This window comes from Panthera leo, chromosome A3, assembly GCF_018350215.1.
Source record: "Panthera leo isolate Ple1 chromosome A3, P.leo_Ple1_pat1.1, whole genome shotgun sequence".
NCBI classification, from domain to species: domain Eukaryota; kingdom Metazoa; phylum Chordata; class Mammalia; order Carnivora; family Felidae; genus Panthera; species Panthera leo.
This window is the reverse complement of record NC_056681.1, coordinates 44,509,037-44,527,507: the sequence shown is the minus strand read 5'-3', so window position 1 is coordinate 44,527,507 and position 18,471 is coordinate 44,509,037. Positions and strand designations below refer to the sequence as shown.

Sequence of the window (18,471 nt, the reverse complement as noted above, 5' to 3'; positions counted from 1 at the left end):
TGTTTAAACGCAGGTTCTGATTCAGAAGGTCTGGGTGGGGCCTGAGATCCTACATCTCTAATCAGCCACCAATGCTGCTGCTCCTGCTGGCCCAGCAACCAGGCTTTGAGAATGGCTGCTCTAAGGCATACCTCCTGTTTCAGGACAGCGGGACTCACGACCAAGGGCAAAGCCGAAGAGGCACCTTCTCTATTATATGGAAGAAATCATGATCTTTGTCTGCCAAGTTGGCCCTTTAATAATTTCCTACCTGCTCTGCCCTATACTGCAACCACTAATTATATGTGGCTCTTACAATGCAAATTAATCAAACATTTTATTCCTGGTTGCACAAGCCACCTTTCAAGTGCTCAACAGCTACATGAGTCCAACAGCTACCCTATTGGATGGCAAAGATGTAGGCCATTTCTATCCCTACAGAAAAGTTCTATCTGACAATGCTATTCAATAAGAATTCTAAAAAACTCTTTCTAGTCAAAGATGCTAGTTCAAGGTCCACTGACACTTTGAGTAGCAAAAACCTATGGAATACATAGCATTTCTTTTTGGATGTGCACAGTGTCACAAATATCTGATTATACTTCCGTGGACCCTGGTTCTGAACCATGGACACATGTAGAAACACCTGACAGTTCAAAACATGTAACCAGATAACCCCAATCAGAATTATGGGAGGTGGGGGTGGGCTAGGTATGGTAGTCTTAAATGCACCCCAGGGGATTCTAACGTGGGACCACGGTGAGGAGTCTCTCTCTGCCTTAGGCCGGAGTTTGATGCCATTACCTGCACTGACACACACAGTGAGGAGGGTTAGGAAAAATGCACAACTCTCCACACAGGGAGGGTTAGGGTGTAGGGGCTGCCTCTGAACAGCCAGCAGATTCTTTGGTTCCGTCTACTCACAGATTTTTTCAGTGCCACCATTTCAGGTGACGTCTCCGACAAACAAGACTAAAGCTTTAAAAATTACTATTATTTTAAAATTCTAATAGGGACTAAGAAGCCTGGGCATCTGGCCAGTGGAATTAAGACAGTCAGGGACTGTGAGAACAAGCCCCAAGTGAAATGTACTTGGGGCGCTTTCTGTTTGCTATTATTGTGAAACCACTTCTCTTACAGAGCAGAAGCAGGATGCGGCCCAATGTCTGTACAACCTGGACCTAAAGCTGAAGACCTCGGCTCCAAAAAACACCAATAAGCTGTCCTAGTTGCCTGCCAATATCGACCAATCAGGACGAGACCCTTCCAACCAATCAGAACAAAGCACTTTGCCCCTTTCCCTTACTAGCACGTGTTCCCAACCTGGTAACCTGAGTGGGAATTTTCTGTTTATACGCAGGGCGTCAGCTTTGGAGAGACCAGCCTCTGTTAGCGCTGGCTCCTTTCACCTTTCAGAGATGAGATGCAGCCCCAATAAAGCCTTTGACTTTGGGGTTCGGTCTTGTTTCTGTCATTATCAGGTCCAAGAACTGGACTCCAGTAGCAAAGTTCTCATGCAAGAAGGGATGTTTTGCAGCCATTGAGGGTAGATTGAGCATCCTTTTGACATTTCTTTGCTTCCACGGGCCCCAAACAGACACCTGCCTCGTTTACAGAAGTAGAGTGGGGGAAGTATAGTTTATGTTAACACATTTCTTACACCCATCAGTATCCCTTTAAAGATACTCTCGTGTATCTGTTGCCCCATTAACATGCCTCTCACTGGGACACGGATGGTGCTGGGCTTGGGAGGCCCATGAAAATGGTGAAAACAGTCACAGTTAACCAGTTTCATCTTTAGTTGGATTTTTCTCTCCAACTGGTGTCTACCTGGATGTCAGGGATAAATCAGGGTTGTTTGTAAGGTTTTCGATTCTCTATGCTAGATGTGTGAATTAAGAAAATACATGTTGTCAAGATTTGAAAGCAAAGTGTCCTGGTTTCTGTGTTACGTTCACATGACAACATTCAGATAAATGGACAGGGAGTGTGGAGAGAACTGTATAGGAACAGCACCAATTATGACAGAGAGAGAGAGAGTTAGGCCTTTCAAATGAACTGTCATTTGTCCTGCAATAATGACACAATGAGCTGAGTCTCACAACCATGTACCCCAACACATCTCTGGAGCATCCACTCCTTTAATATTTTGTCTGGAACCCCTTAAGTCCATTCCTTGGGCAGTTGGCCATCTGCTACCACAGGAATGATCTTTTATCGGTTGAAAATACCCTGGGGACTGGACCTATTTGTACCTGTGTAACCCAGGCTTATCAATTCAAAAATAAGGCCCAAGACATGTTGAGAGCCCCTGGTCATGTGTGCTTTCCACATGTGACCTCAGCAGACTATGTGAGGCTAGTCTTCTGAGTTGCAAATCTCCCTCAGCCATTTATACCCTGTCAAGCTGGGCCATCACAAACACATTTTATGGCCCACCTCCAAAAAATGTCCAGAGATCTCCTTAGTAAGCTGCTGATATAATATTTACTAATAGATTGTACAAATATATATATATATATATATATATATATATATATATATATATTACCATATATGACCAAGGTTTTCTCTGGGGGAAAACTGCCAAAATTTAGTAAGTATTGAACCAAGCACTATTTTCCCCAATGGAAAGCAGGCCGGGGGTGCAGAGATAGCTATTCCCCCAGTCTCAACCCCTCCCAGCCCTAATAAGCATGTGTGGCATTAAGCACTTTTGCCTTGTGATGCTACCCGATTTTGTCATTGTGCTACATCAAAAAATGAATTGTAAGTGTAAGCACAGACAAAAAAGTGACTCTGACCTTCTGATGGTCATAAGACCTATAAGAAAATGAATAACCTATAATCACAATGATTGCACTGTTTTCATTCTACTTATTGTAACTATTTATTTAAAATAGGCTCTGTCCCCAGATTGACTTACATGCACAAGGGAAGTCAACTATGTGAGGAGTTCTCCAACTCTGATGTGTGTTAAAATGACCTCATTAAAGATGCCTGGCCTCCTCTCCAGGCCAGCAGACTGTCTGAGGTTGGGCATATTCCACCAGCCCTACTGGAAAGTTCTGATACATGTCATGTACTCAGAACCACTCATCATGGCTTGGCTTGGCTGCCATGGCTTCCTCTAGCCCAGCAGGTCCCTGCATCCTGTGGAACTCCTTGTTCTCCCAGACGGTAAATGCTTGGGAATTTTTTTCGGAGGTCCAGAACTCACACTACATTTGATGCCCAGAAAGGATAAACGTATTTCCATCTGTTGCCACAAAAAGGAGAAATGCCATTGTTCCTTTAAAATGGATGTGTTTTGGGGCGCCTGGGTGGCGCAGTCGGTTAAGCGTCCGACTTCAGCCAGGTCACGATCTCGCGGTCCGTGAGTTCGAGCCCCGCGTCAGGCTCTGGGCTGATGGCTCAGAGCCTGGAGCCTGTTTCCGATTCTGTGTCTCCCTCTCTCTCTGCCCCTCCCCCGTTCATGCTCTGTCTCTCTCTGTCCCAAAAATAAATAAAAAACGTTGAAAAAAAAAATTAAAATGGATGTGTTTTTAGTCTCTGAAACCCTAAAAATTCTTTCTGGGCATGACAAGGGATGAGACTTTGTCAAAGACATTTGATTTTTCTAATAGGCGCTGTCCAAATTATATACATTTAAAAAAATTCCCAACAACAGTAAAGATGGAATTCTAATTACAGGGGAACTGCAGTATCCAGAATAACTTGCAAACTCTTTTATTTAAAAACTCATGCCAAGCTTGCTGTCTTTCCATAACATATATATTGATTTCAACAGGGAAATCATGTTTTCTCTGGTCTAAATTAATAGAATGTCTGAGGGGCGCCTGGGTGGCTCAGTTGGTTAAGTGTCCGACTTCGGCTCAGGTCACGATCTCACAGTCTGTGGGTTCGAGCCTTGTGTCTGGCTCTGTGCTAACAGTTCAGAGCCTGGAGCCTACTTTGGATTCTGTGTGTCCCTCTCTCCCTGCCCCTCCTCCACTCATGCTCTGACTCTCTCTCTCTCTCTCAAAAATCAATAAAACATTAAAAAATTTTGAATTAATAGAACTTTTGAGCTGGCGGGGACCTCACTGACCATGCAATCATGCAATCACAGTCATTTGGGAGAAATTCAGATGTCCATGTGACGGGCCAGGCCAGGACTTCTGCCCTTGGGTCTAGACCTTGCTGGCTCCTCTGAATTATGGCTTTCACAGGAAGAAGGATACTATTATGGCCACCATGTCATTATCTAGAGTTTGAGAGTTGGGTTAGAAATGTTCCCTGTTTTTAGACATGGGGATACAATGCACAGCATATGGAATGTAGTTAATAATATGTAACAACTTTTTACGATGACAGATGATAGCTATATTTATTGTGGTGATCATTTTGTAATGTATATATAATATGTATGTATGTGTGTATATATACATTATATATATATATATCACTATGTTGCACGCCTGAAACTAATATAATTTGTATGTCAACTACAATTCAATTTTTATTTATTATTATTATTATTATTTTTTAATGTTTACTTATTTTTGAGACAGAGAGAGACAGAGCATGAACGGGGAAGGGTCAGAGAGAGGGAGACACAGATTCTGAAGCAGGCTTCAGGCTCCAAGTTGTCAGCACAGAGTCCAACGCGGGGCTCGAACTCACAGACTATGAGATCATGATCCGAGCCGAAGTCGGATGCTTAACCGACTGAGCCACCCAGGTGCCCCTACAATTCAATTTTTAAAAAAGGAAATGTTCCCAGTTTTTATTCCATGTATCACAGAGTTTGTGGTTATGCAGGCAAACATAACCTGTGGTTATGCTTTGACCCCCCCTCCCTGTTCTGGGGTCTTCTGCTGGTGTACATCACATCATTGCTCAGTTAGCAATGAGAACCTCTGAGAAGCCCATGTCTGGCTGCCTTCAAGCCAGCAGAAGGGAGAAGTGGGGCCAGACTGTGACGTGAAGAAATGCTAGATGGGAAGAGTCAGGACCATTGACAGTTGGGAAGGCCAGGATAAGAAAGAGGAACCAGGAAGTATTTGAGATGGGTCCTGATTATTTTCCAGACCACTGAGTCACAACTGGGAACTCTCAGAAGTAATGGTGATAGATGACATTGATTTCCCTGATGAGGTACAGGGGAAAGCTTACCACTCACCCTAAAAGGCTATCTTGTTCCAGGATTCATAAAAAGTGTGAAAATTTCAATGTAGCCAGTCAACCCATGTTAAAGTACTAAAGGAACATAATTTCTTTCTGAAACAAACACTAAAATAGAGTTTGAAATTTGGAATTATATTAGATTCCTTTTGGGAATAATGTAAACAATTCTGTTACCATGTCCATCCAAAGCACATTAAAAACCAGTGCCTCCGATGGATTGTTTTGTTTCATTTATAACAGAACTTTGCCTCATTTATAACAGATGAGTGAATTTCTTGGCATGGATCTCTTTTATAGATTCAAACTTCTTGTTTTTCCTCCTAAGACATGTTGTTAATATTTAGGTGGCACATTAAATTCTGCCTAGACGTGTAAAGAGCTGCCTCCATTACTGAGGGGTCTTTGCATTCAGGAAATGGGAAACCTCACATTCAGCTGTAATATGACACAGGCTCTCGCATTAGCCATGCTACCCTCAGGAGCATGCTTCATGATTGGTGATGTCCCTCTAGGAAGAGAGCCTGACTGTGGCTTCGTAGTGCACAGATTTAGGGAGTGAAATAGAACATCTCCTTGCTTTTGGGCAGACTGCCCCCCAAGCTGGTATAGGCTAGGCATAAAATGTTTTCTTTCTGGAAAGGAAGACTGCCCTTCTCCTTCCTTCCCCTCCTGATTATGCATACCAATATCTAAACCCACTTCCTGACTCTGAGCAAAACTTTCAGGATAGAAAAATGTGGCTTTCACCATGCCATTTTAGAGTGCAGTGTGTCCCCTGAGGTTCTTGTAGATAAGCCAAAAGCCCATGTCTGAATTAAGGTCTGGCCATAGGCACACACTAAACCTGCACCTGTCCCTCATCTGGGAGTCACAGTCATTTCCCATGTGGATGCTGACTGGGGTCACAGCCTGTGCATGCAGGTTTCTGTGCCCCAGGCAGGAGGTGTGTGGCTGGCGATGTTCTCTGGCTTCTTAGGAAAGAGTGTGAAGTGGGGGTGTGGGATTGTTTGCAGGACTGGGGGCCTTGAAGGCCAACTCTGGTGTAAACTTTTTTTTTTTTTTCTGCACCATGACATCTTTGTCGGATAGATTTGCATCAAAATAACCTTTTTAGATAAGAAAGTTAGCTGTACCTGGTTGTAATGTGTGAATTGGAATTCATGTAAAGGAAATTTCTCTTGTACTTACCATTAGTTTCTCTTGTTAAAGTATATAATGAAACCTTTTTCACCTTGAACGAATTGGTCATTGCCTGCGTCCATTTCTACTGAGCTAATAACTCCACCCAGAATCTTGGCTTTCCCTCATCTCATCTTAAATCATTAACTTTGATCTGGTTTGGTTTTATATTAAAAAAAATTTTTTAATGTTTACTCATTTTGAGAGAGAGAACGAGAGAGTGAGTGAGCACAAGTCGGGGAGGGGCAGAAAGAGAGGGAGAGAGAGAATCCCAAGCAGGCTCTGTGCTGTCAGTACAGAGCCCAACACGGGTCTTGATCTCACAAACTGTGAGATGATGACCTGAACCAAAATCAAGAGTCAGACACAAGCAACTGAGCCACCCAGGTGCCCCTGATGTGTTATCTTATAAAATTTTTTAATGTTTATTTATTTTTGAGAGAGAGACAGAGTGGGGGGGGGCAGAGAGAGAGGGAGACACAGAATCCAAAGCAGGCTCCAGGCTCCGAGCTGTCAGCATAGAGTCCAACTGACCCACAGATGAGATCATGACCTGAGTCGAAGTAGGATGCTTAACTGACTGAGCCACCTAGGTGCCCCAGGTTTGGTTTTAACAGTTGTTTTTGGCTGGGAACAAACATAGTATAGGATGACAGAGAATGTAGATTATGAAGAGTTGACCAAACTTCTTTTTCTACTTTCAGCCATGTGTAGATCTCAGTGGAAATAGAAAGAAAAATGAATTTTGAAAGAATGAAAGAAATAGTACATCTGTGTGTGTGTGTGTGTGTGCGCACATGCGTGTGTTTTCCATAAGCTATATACCAGTGATATCAGTAGAGGCTGGTATAGGCTTTCTGGACAAAGGACATTATTTACACCAGTGACTCTCAATGTGGCACTCAGACCTAGCAGCGGTAGCATCTGGGGGTTGGTGAGAAATGCAAATTCTTTGACCTCCTGAACCAGAAATGTGTATTTTAATAAGTCTCCAGGTAATTCTAATGTATGCTTACATTTGGGAGACCTGGATTTTAGACAATGAGTAAATGCAGGTAAATGCATTTTCTCACACATGAAGTTGAATAGAGTAACATTTAAGCAACTGGAGGGAACAATTCAATGTGAGAAGACAATAAATTTTTACCTATTCTGGAGCTGGTTTTTCGGAAACCTGGAAAAGTTGACAAAATAAATCCCCCTGAAACTGAAGCAGCGGGCATTTTGGTTCCAATCCATTGGTGGTTAGAGAATTGATGATGGACGGAGCATCTGAATGTATCATCCTGCATCAAGCATGGAAGGGACATGAAATATCTGATTTATGCAGCAAAAAGAAAGATACAAAACTGAGTAGAGTACATTTTTTTCTGCAAAAATTTAAAAGTATTGGTTTTCTGCTGAAAGCATATTTGTGCACAGGTGCATCTCTTTTTAGCAATGACCTGTGGGCATGGCTCCGAATTCTTCCAAACAACTGCCAGGATCCTGAAATTTCTTGTCACACTTCATTCTAAATTTTGTATGCAGTTTTCTGGAAGCAGTTACTGTATTAATTGCCTCAACACACCAGAAGATGTGATATCACCAAATTCAGTGTTTGATAAGTAGGGTAAGTTTGAAGTTACATAAAGACGAAATGTGATGTATGTATATATGCATACATTTATGTAAGTTAATTGTAGCAGAAAAACCCTTACATGGCATATATACTAACACTGTCTTACTTTTTTATCTTTTTACTTTAAAGAGAGACCATGCAAGCAGCAGAGAGAGGCAGAGGAAGAGAGAGAGAGAGAATCTGAAGCAGGCTCCAGATCAGCAGCACCCGACATGGGGCTCACCCGATGTGGGGCTTGATCCCACAATCCTGCTCCATCATTGTCTTAAATCTTCCCTTCCCTCCTACCTGTTGCAAAAACAAAAACCAAAACCAAAATGAGTAGTAATAACAACTATTCACTACATTAAAAATCTCAGGCCGCCTGGTCAGTTAAGTGCCCAACTCTTGGTTTCAGCTCAGGTCATGATCTCACGGTTCATGGGTTTAAGCCCCACGTAGGGCTCTACACTGGTAGGGCAGAGCCTGCTAGTGTTCTCTCTTCCTCTCTCTGGCCCTCTCCCACTCGCACTGTCTCTGTCTCTCTCAAAATAAACAAATAAACTTAAAAAAATAAAATCTCTACAATTTGATAAGAGTGTTTGCTAAATTGAAGTTCAGTAAAAAATTAACAGGACTACTAGCCACACTTTATTAAGGAAATACATGTTCTGAGTGCAGCAGGGAGTCATCTGAGAGATTTTGGTGTTTTACTACTCTGCCCTGTGTTTCAAAACTAAGCAGAAAGCTCAGTGTGAAACTACTTCCGGGGGATCACATAATTTATCTTATGCATGGTGCTAATCCTCTGCTTGTCCATTGCTTCACTGCCTTTTTCAGCATCTCTTAGCGCCCCACATCTCTGGAGGATGATGCAATGGACACATGGTTTTTTATTTATCAGAGAAATGTTGGCTGAACCCACCCCATTCCTCCTTAAGTTGTATCATAACAGACAGCTGGATATTTGGAAATTTTTCAAAGATCCACTGGATTGTTTTCACACAGAGTTTTGGTGTCAGATAGATGGTGTGTGTGTGTGTGTGTGTGTGTGTGTGTGTTGAGAAGACATTGCAGAAAATATACAAGTAAATGAGACTCATAAATTAGTATGAGCCTACACAAAATTCAACATGAAAATGTTCCATCTACTTCAAAATACTGATTGAAACGGGTCATAATAATTGGATAATTAGCCTGGACAGTTATACTATTTTGAAAAGGTGAAGATAAATAACTCTTAGAGCATAGCCACCACCAATTTTCCACTTCTAATTTCTCCCAACAACCTGAATACTTTCATGACCAGTTAGGTAAAGCTCTAAGACTACATTTTATTACATTTCTTGCAAGTTGGATGTTATTCCTACTTTATGTACCACAATTGAAAACCGTCTGGACCTTATGATTTTACCACCCCTCCCATCTCCTTCCCCCCATTTTTAAACATTCAAGGTTTTCTTTGAAGCCTGTGTACCTAAAGTGAATTCAGATATGCTGCCTGAGATCTAGAGCCTCCAATCTCCAGCATTTCAAATTTATGACTGTAATCTATAAGCGTCTTCAGCAACAGACTTAGGAAAACATAATCCACGGACTTCACCTACCTATCCTCCAGCCAGATCTTTTTGGAGGTAGATAACAGACAGACAGACATATGCCTAAAAAAGTGCACTACCCCTAAAAACATAGGGCTGGTACTTTGCTTCAGAAGGGGGAAGAAACCATCTGGAAACTCTCAGTGCATCCAATGCCACATAAAGGGTATGTGTGCTGGCAGTGCCCCCAGCAGGCCAGGGCATGGTTGGGAATATGCTTTCCAGAAAAAAAGAGGATGTTCTGGCAGTTCCTCCCTGTGGGATCAACTATGATGTGCTGAGGAAGAAGTATAAACCAGTATCCGCCTTCCCTTGTCCTCTTGTACACAAGAACACAGCCTGGGGAGTTAACTGAAATGAGCACACTCCAGAAAACTGCTGAGAGGGTTCTCTGGTGTTACTGTCAGGTATGAGATATTGAATAAAAGTTCTTCCCTCAAACCCACCCTAACCCCTCCCAAACAAATTCCAGAACAGTGGAAGCAGTGAAAATAGCAATATGGACAATTTTGCATCATTGGAGAAGCCAGCTCATTTAGAACCACATTCGTAGTCGACAATTCAAGAAACAATCATGCACGGCAGGAATCTGGGCAGAAATAGGCTAAATGCTCATTTCCTATAGGAAACCTTCCAGTTCCTAGGTTGGCAGTCATTACAAATGGGAACTTTACCCCATACCAGGATTTTCTCTTTGAGAAATTAAGCATGGAACTATGATTTCTAAAGATTTCATAGAAAGTATGCTTAAAAGAAAAAAAAAATCAAGTTTCAGATCAAATGCTGTGCTTAAGACTAAAGCGAATTGAGACCAGTATAATAAAATATTTGAAGTGAAAGTATCTTATGCTTTGTAAGCACCAATCAGAATAATGACAATACTGTCTGTGCCCAGCGTGTATTTATTAAATGCACAAATACAGTGGTAAAGCATTTTTAGATGTCAACACTCAAAACAAAGCTAAGGACCTTTTCCCTCCAACCTGGGAATATATTTTCTTAAATAGTTAAATAAAACTTGGTGCTGTGCCTTATTGGCAATTTTTTTTCTGGTTCCTATAAATGAAGTCTGTTGCTTCAGGTGGACACCTGGCTTGTTCACTAACCTTGGTCTACTTTTAGATCTGGATAATTATTTCTTGGGAGTCATGCAGGGTAAGAATGTGGTATATTACAATGATGTGTTACCCTCTCTTTTAAGGAGTTGGCTTTGGGGAAGTCTGAGTTTTCCGGATCGAAAACTAGTACAATCAGACAAGATGGAGAACTTGAACTGCTGAACAACTGTCGGCCATGCTGGAATCTGTTCCTCCCACTTTAGCTGCAAGAAAGAATTCCTAACAGAGCGCTGCACGTATGCTATAGGATGACAGATCCTAAGCCCCTTCAAGATTTAGAGAAGACCCATGATTTGCCACTTCATACCAGAAACCTGCCATTTTGCCAGCTTTCCAGGTTGAGTCCACCCAGAAAGAGCAGAAGCACCAATACCTGGCGGCTTCCTTCCAGGCATACTGGTCAGCATAGTTAAAACAGACAACACTCCAGGGGAGGAAGTAACGTGCGTGCCACTCAAGGAAGGATATAGAACAGAGAAGTTTATTTTACACTATCCGTCCAAGAAAACAATCTCCATAAACCAGTGCAAAATGTGCAACAGAATCAATATGTGTGTCTTAGCTCTGAGAGCCCAAATTGGTGATTTCCTCTCCCGTTCCTTCTTCGGGCAGGTGCCTCGTCGGCTGGCTAACGCTGGCCTTGGTTTGCACCATTGACAGAAACATTCAACCAATTTGTAGCAGGTTATTTTTACAATTCATACCAGAATGTGTACAAGGGACGGGGGGCGGGGGGGAAAACCATACTGAATGAATGATAAGTGATCAGTGCTTAAAGTAAATACAGGGGGCGGCACGGGCAAGAATCCACAGTTTCAATAAATACAAGTGTAACAAGCATGGGTGGGTCTCAACTCGGTGGAATTAGTCTGCATAATAATTCAGCATCATACAAAATCTAGCAGGGCTGTTGAGCAGTGATTGGCAGCAACGTTCACAATAACTTATGCCCTTGAGCGAGTCTGCATTGAACACATTCTGTGGTTCCCAAGGTGTCAGTTCTCTGTTTCCTCCTTCCCTCGCCATCCCTCCAGGATGGGAGGGGTGGAGCTGGGGCAGCTTGGTGGAGGCGTCCCACGAGGAAGGACGCTGGCCCAAAAGCCAGCTGTCAGGGTCCAGTGTACTCAATACCGAGTGGCAAATTGGGACTTTATTGACGACGTCTGTGCAAAGTGCGCTTCTCTCCGTTTTCCAAGAAACCAGTGTCTGTAGCTCCTGCACAAAAAGCAGTGGTGGCCTCTGGGTCTCTCCCTGTCACCCCGAATACCAAGTGATGAGAGCGCATCTCAGGGACTCTTGGGCTGGGAAACTTCTGGCGCTGACTTCCCGGCACCTCCAGGACGGGTGGTGTAACCGGGGCCCCTCATCAAAGGCCTCAGGCAGGCTAGAACTATTGCTTGAAAGACTAGAAGGAACCTAGTGACAAAATGATTGTCCTAATGGATATGTGGGAAGCTGTCTTCTTCCTCAAAAGCCTTGTGCCCCCTAGATGACGCCTACAGGACTTCAGGGAGGCATCCTTGCGTATGAAACGTCATGCATCTGTTCCCCGTGGCCTCGCCCAGATGTTCCTCTACTAAGCACTAAATTCATGCATGTTCCACCATGCCTGGGACTTGATCCCAGAAGACATGGCGGGGACAACCTGTGGATCATCCTCTAATCCAGAGCCCGGTGAAAGATGCGAGAGAAGTTCTCCATCTCTGGAAGAAAAGGAATAAAAAGGGGAGCCCCCCAAAGTGAAACAACCCCACCCAAACCCAGTAGTAACCTAGGTATCGCCTCAAAACATAACAAAATCCCAAACACTCCCTAGCATCAATACACCCTCTCCTCTCTATTCCTTCGACAGTCTCAGGTCATAAATTAGGTTTGTCTTCCATCCAATAACTTAAAAAAGGAGGAGGGATTGTAGTAAGTTTTGCCTGGCTTGGGCCAGTTAGCAGCCAGTTTTTCTAGAATCTCAGTCACTGTTCAAAAATGGAGCTTGAAAATTCACGCGGATGTCAGAGTCTTCACACGGAGGAGGCAGGAAGGGGTGGGTGAGAGAAACCCATGGAGGAGGGGGAGCAGGGAGGGGTGGGAACAGCCTGGGCCACCAAGGCAGGAGCAGAGGCCTGTGAACAGCACGGGAGAGCCAGATGCGCCGGCTCTGGGGGCCCGCGTGACTCGGGGTGCGGCCGGGTCTTGTATTGCACAGTAAAGAAGGACTGAGGCTCGGTGGGTGGCCAGGCGGCTCAGTGGTCCCCGCACATGGGCAAGTTCACAAAGGTGAACACGTTGAACTCTGTCATGATGGAGAAGCACAGGAACACACCGTACAGGAAAAGGCACCCACACCCGAGCTTCTTGTCCAGCTGCCACTTGTTCAGGTGAACGCCAAACACCTGCAACACACACAGCAGGGTCAGAGGGTGCGGGAAGAGGTAGCCTTGGGCCTTGGGGTGGCCATAGCCGGGGGTAGGGCTGCCAACGGCTGATCTCATGGAGCACGGATGGTCTCTGAGCACCCCCAAACCCATCGTTCATGTGGGAAGTCAGAACTTGGAGATAACTTTACAAAGTCATAATGATGGGACCAATCAACACGGGCATGGCGGCCGTCACTCCTCCGCACTATTCTGTGCTGGTGCCACCTGTTCTGCCTCTTCACCCTCTTGCCCCAGGCAGCCCCTGGCCCCTGCAGACACAGCCCTGGCAGTGGAGGCCACACCTCTTCCATTCCTGCACCTAGAGGCAAGGAGGCTGTACCCCTTGCTCTTCGCTGCTCCTTCTGCACTCTTTATTTTTTTCTCCTCTCAAAAAACCTAAGCTTGGAATCTAAAGTCTTCCAGCAGTCATACTCCATCCCACTCACTTGCAGTCAACACTGCAAAACCAGTCTCTTTCGTCCTTCCCCAGAGCCCGGAGTCCTACCCACTGCCACTCATGTCTATAGCACCTTGTCGTCCTGCCCAGCAATTTCACCATCAACCGAGAGGATCTTCCCAACACCCATCCTCCACCCAGTCTCCTGCAGCCATGCCCCGCACCTGCACTGCACCCACTAGCCGCAGGTGGCCCCCCAAATTTAAATGTATATCAAATAACATTAAAAACTCCATTCCTGGAGCACCTTAGTGGGTCAGTTGGTTGAGCATCCGACTCTTGATTTCAGCTCAGGTCATGATCTCACCGTTGTGGGGTAGAGCCCAGGGCTGGGCTTGGTGCTGAGCCCACGTGAAGGCTGCATGGGGTTCTCCCTCTCCCTCTGCCCCTCTCCAGTTCATGCGCTCTCTCCCGCCTTCTCTCAAAATAAATAGACTTAAAAACTCAGTTCCTCAGTTGTACTAGCCACATTTCATGTGCTTGACATCCACACGTGGCCAGTGGCTGCTGTCCAGTGCAGGTACAGGCCAGCGGACAAGTTCTGCTGGACAGCTCTGCAGCTGAGACCTGGTGATTAGCAAGGACAGAAAGGACTCCGTGCCAAACACCTCACTCTCTGACAGCCATCTCCTCGTTCCTGCTTACTCCATCTGGTCCCTGTACTCCTACAACTCTGCAGACTCCCAGGACCCAGAATTCATTGCCACCCCCACCATTTCACTGCCCATCACCCCTCTCCCACCTTACCCTGCTTAAATTCCACCAACAATTGTTAGAACCACCCCTGAGCACTCCTCACTGTTTACTTGTATCTCTCTAGCACTTTTGTCCTTGTATGGCTAAAACCACAGCCTTTTGGCTCAAACCCTGCTTCCAGCTATTCCATATTGCTTCCACGCAGCTGACCCAGGCTGGAGGAAAACGCCTGGCCATGCCGAAGGGTCTCACTTTTTACGTTTTTTTTGTTGTTGCTGTTGTTTTGCTTTTTAAATTTATTTTCAGAGAGAGGGAGGGAGGGGCAGGGAGAGAAGGGAGAGAGAGAATCCCAAGCAGGCTCCATGCTGTCACCACAAGAGCCTAATGCAGGGCTGGAACTCACAATCTGTGAGATCATGACCTGAGCCGAAACCAAGAGCCGGATGCTCAAGGGACTGAGCCATTCAGGTACACCCGAGGTTTCTCACTTTTGTTTGTTTTTAATTTTTTTGATGTTTTTATTTATTTTTGAGACAGAGAGAAAGCACGGGCTGGGGAGGGACACAGAGAGAGGGAGACAGGAACCGAAGCAGGCTCTGCGCTGACAGCAGAGATCCTGATGTGGAGTTTCAATGCACAAGCCGTGAGATAATGACCTGAGCAGAAGTCGACGCTTAATTAACTGAGCCACGCAGGTGCCCCCCTGAAGGTTCTGACTTTTAATTCAAGCCCACAAACCTTGAGTGAGCCATTTATGGCAATCATTCCACATTTCCCTAAGTGCACTGTCTCTCCCTTTCCTGGATGGCTGTTTCTGACCTCTCCCCTCTTCTGAGACCCCCAATACCTTCCTTTTCCACCCTCACTCTCAGTGTATGATGTTCCCATCCACAGAACTCCCACCACCAGATCCATTTGCTCACCTTCTCTCCTGCCAGTGAGGACCCGTCGCCCACGACCCTGTCCATGGCCCACTCCCCCACATGTGCACACCATCCCACCTCCCCTTACTGCTCAAGAACATGGTCCCAGAAACTGCCCCTCTTTTATTTCCATCTCCCCATCACTCCCCGGGTTACTCCAACTGGAGTACAAGAATGCTGCTAGCTCCCTCATATTAAAAAACAACTACAGTTTTTCTGGATTCCCATTTCTCTCCTTTATTCACAGCAAGATGACTTCAAAGAGTTGTAAACATCATTGCATCCAATTTCTCTCCTTCCTTCCTGTTACCTTGTTCTACTCAACCTTCGGCCTTATTGCCCCATGCAGCCACCCTCATCAAGAGGACTGATAACTTTGTATTTCTTTTTTCTTTTAATTTTTAAAAAATCTTTATTTATTTTTGTGAGAGTGAGAGAGAGACAGAGTGAGAGCAGGGGAGGAACAGAGAGAGAGGGAGACACAGAATCCGAAGCAGGCTCCAGGCTCCGAGCTGTCAGCACAGAGCCCGACGCGGGGCTTGAACCCACGAACTGTGAGATCATGATCTGAGCCGAAGTCGGACGCTTAACCGACTGAGCCACCCTGGCGTCCCCTGATAACTTTATATTTCTAAACCAAATGGCCAACACTCAGGACTCCTTTCCCATAATAGAGCCAATCACTCCCTCCACCCCGAAACACCTTCTCCCCTTAGCTTCCAGATGCCATACTCTCCTGCTTTGCCTCCCACCTCTCTGATTGCTCATTCTCTGTTCCCTTTGGTGGTTTATTGTCATCATCCTGACCTCGAACTACCAGAGGGCACCAAGACTCAGATGCTGGGCCTCTTTTCTGTCCTCACTCACCCTCTTGCTGACTGATCCAACTGCAGGGCTTTAAATATCATTGTGCCTTCAGCTTGGACGCTTCTCCTGAACTCAGACTCATCTTTCCAATGGCTTTCTTGACCTTTCCCCTTGGGTGTCAAATAGGCAAGATAGCTCAAGAGGTTTGAAACTACTCTTCCCCTGCCCCCCCACAAACCTACTTCTCTCCAGCATTCCAGCAGCCCCATTTCAACATCCCAGGTGGTGGCCAGCCCCATCTCCTCCAGGTGTACCCATGTAGCTGTAAGCATGCGCTCTGGTGTCAGATGGCTTGCCCCTTCATTCATTTAGTGTCAACTACCCTAGAGGTCTCAGATGTTCATCTGTATAATGGGGCTAATATAGTGGCTACGTGAAGGGGGTATGATGAGCTCCAAAGGGGAAAATGTATGCAAAGCACTGAACACAATGTGTGGCTATGACAGGTCTCATAACCCTAAGTCATACCAGACTCAAAGAAACTCCTACGCTAAGGAAGAAAAATTGCATAGATTTCCACTTTTGCGTAAGACAGTGTTTGCTTTAGTAAATCTTTGAAATTTGACTCACAGTCTGATCCCATAAATAACCTCGCCAGCTTCCTGCCTGCTCTTCTAAATTCCCATTATCACCTATATGGACATTCACATGCCAGTATAATTCAATGATGATTTCCTTGAAGATTTCGGGAAAAACCACATTGCATCTCAATGTTTTTTTATATTTAAAAAAAATATTTATATTTGTGAGAGAGAAAGAGCAAATGGGAGAAGGGCAGAGAGAGAGAGAGAGAGAGAGAGAGACAGAGTCTGAAGCAGGCTCCAGGCTCTGAGCTGTCAGCACAGAGCCTGATGCAGGGCTTGGACTCATGAACCATGAGATCATGACCTGAGCTGAAGTCAGATGCTCAACTGACTGAGCCACCCAGGTGCCCCTCAATGTTCACTAATGTGAAAATTTAACCACATACTTGTATATGAATGGATACTTCATGTGTTGGTATGAATCTGTTTCTACCAAACATGGCAGCTGAGTTGGAATATCGTACTATACAAATAGATATGATAGCCAAGACAGTGGAATGGCATGAAAGTATACTGTCAATGAAATAATGTATTCTTAGTCTCTGAGAATTGGTCAAATCCATGGATTTATAAAGGTGCTTATTAATTTGGAACAGACAATTGATTGGAATATACTCTTTTCTTCACTAATCCTGCAGAAAAAGTGGATCTCCCCTTTGCTTTTGATAACGTGGCTTGTGCTTGACATAAGGCAGGGCCTTGCTTCTCAGAGGTGGGCTGGCTCCGTTCAGAAAGAGGGAATGTTTTCTAGTGAGTTGCTAGGATCCACTTATAGAAGAGACAGCCACGAAGGAGATGGGACATCTGGAGGCTGACTGTCCCCATCCACCAGAAGGCCAAGCCCATCTGGTGTCCAAACAAACTCTGTGGCCAAAGAACCCAAGGGTGGGGGTGGGAAGAACACAGGAACTCGAGAGGGGAATAAGCTGAAGCCCTACCGTAACAAAGACGGAGGCCAGGAGTAAGCCCACGGAGTAGATCAGTCCTCTGCTGTTTAGCCGAATCTGTAAGAAAGGATGTGCAGTTAGGCTTCCAAAAAGGCATCTGCTCTGTGCGGGAGCTCAAGCAATTCTGAGTAGCAGTCAGTGCAAATCTCTCCTCTAGGATGGCAAAGGGCAGTTTGGACAGCCTTGCACTGTGATTGGTAGTGGGAATATCTACTTCCCTAGGACAGCTAGGGGGTGCCCTTGTGTAGTCCACTCTTAGTCCAACCCCGTCCTTCCCTCCAGGGGCAGTGCCTACTGGGCTGCAGCATGGCACTCCAATTCTCTGACGTGTGGCCTGATTCTTATTGCTCACAATACTTCCCTGTGGACCTGACCTCCAGGGAGCATTTGTTTTCCTGGCATATAGCTTTTAGGTTTACCTTTTGAGTAAATTTCCTAACATGGGTGATGGAAGCAAAATTTTGAAAAATATTACTGAAATTTTCTCTCTCTCTCTCTCTCCCCTCTCTCTCCTCTCTCTCTCTCTTGAGAGAGAGAGGAGAGAGAGGGGAGAGAGAGCAGGGCAAAAGGGACTGGGAGAGAGAGAGAGAGCGAGAGAATCTTAAGCAGGCTCCATGCTCAGTTCAGAACCCCACACGGGGCTCAATCCCAAGAGCCTGAGATCATGACCTGAGCCAAAATCAAGAGTTGGATGCTCAACCAACTGAGCCACCAGGCACCCCATAAAAACTTTTTTCTCTCTTTTGCATTAGTTTGTGACCTCTTCCCAAACTTGACAGGAAGAAGTGGATAAGGGTTGTTACTGTGAGCAAGCAAAGAAGAAAGAGTTAACATTCCATTTGTGATATTCATAAAAGGATTTTTGTTTTGTTTGTTTTTCAGAGTAAGACAGTGGGGTTAGCAGCCAAACACTGAAAAGAGAGAAACAATTTTTGGAATTCTT

At 45.0% G+C, this 18,471-nt stretch overlaps 1 protein-coding gene across 4 annotated transcripts in view; it reads right to left on the bottom strand.

Annotated features, from left to right (window-relative positions):
- SLC24A3 (solute carrier family 24 member 3) overlaps positions 1-18,471 on the bottom strand; it is a 500,862-nt gene that overhangs the window by 9,737 nt on the left and 472,654 nt on the right. Inside the window, exons 16-17 of one of the 4 annotated variants that reach the window (XM_042931724.1) lie at positions 17,520-17,585; positions 11,107-13,030 (exon numbers count right to left, since the gene is read on the bottom strand). In XM_042931724.1, the coding sequence (XP_042787658.1) occupies positions 12,881-13,030; positions 17,520-17,585 (216 nt within the window). In that variant the 3' untranslated portion in view covers positions 11,107-12,880. Of the gene's footprint in view, positions 1-11,106; positions 13,031-17,130; positions 17,299-17,519; positions 17,586-18,471 lie in introns of those variants that run through there. The other 3 variants (XM_042931725.1, XM_042931727.1, XM_042931726.1) reach the window with 3 other exon arrangements.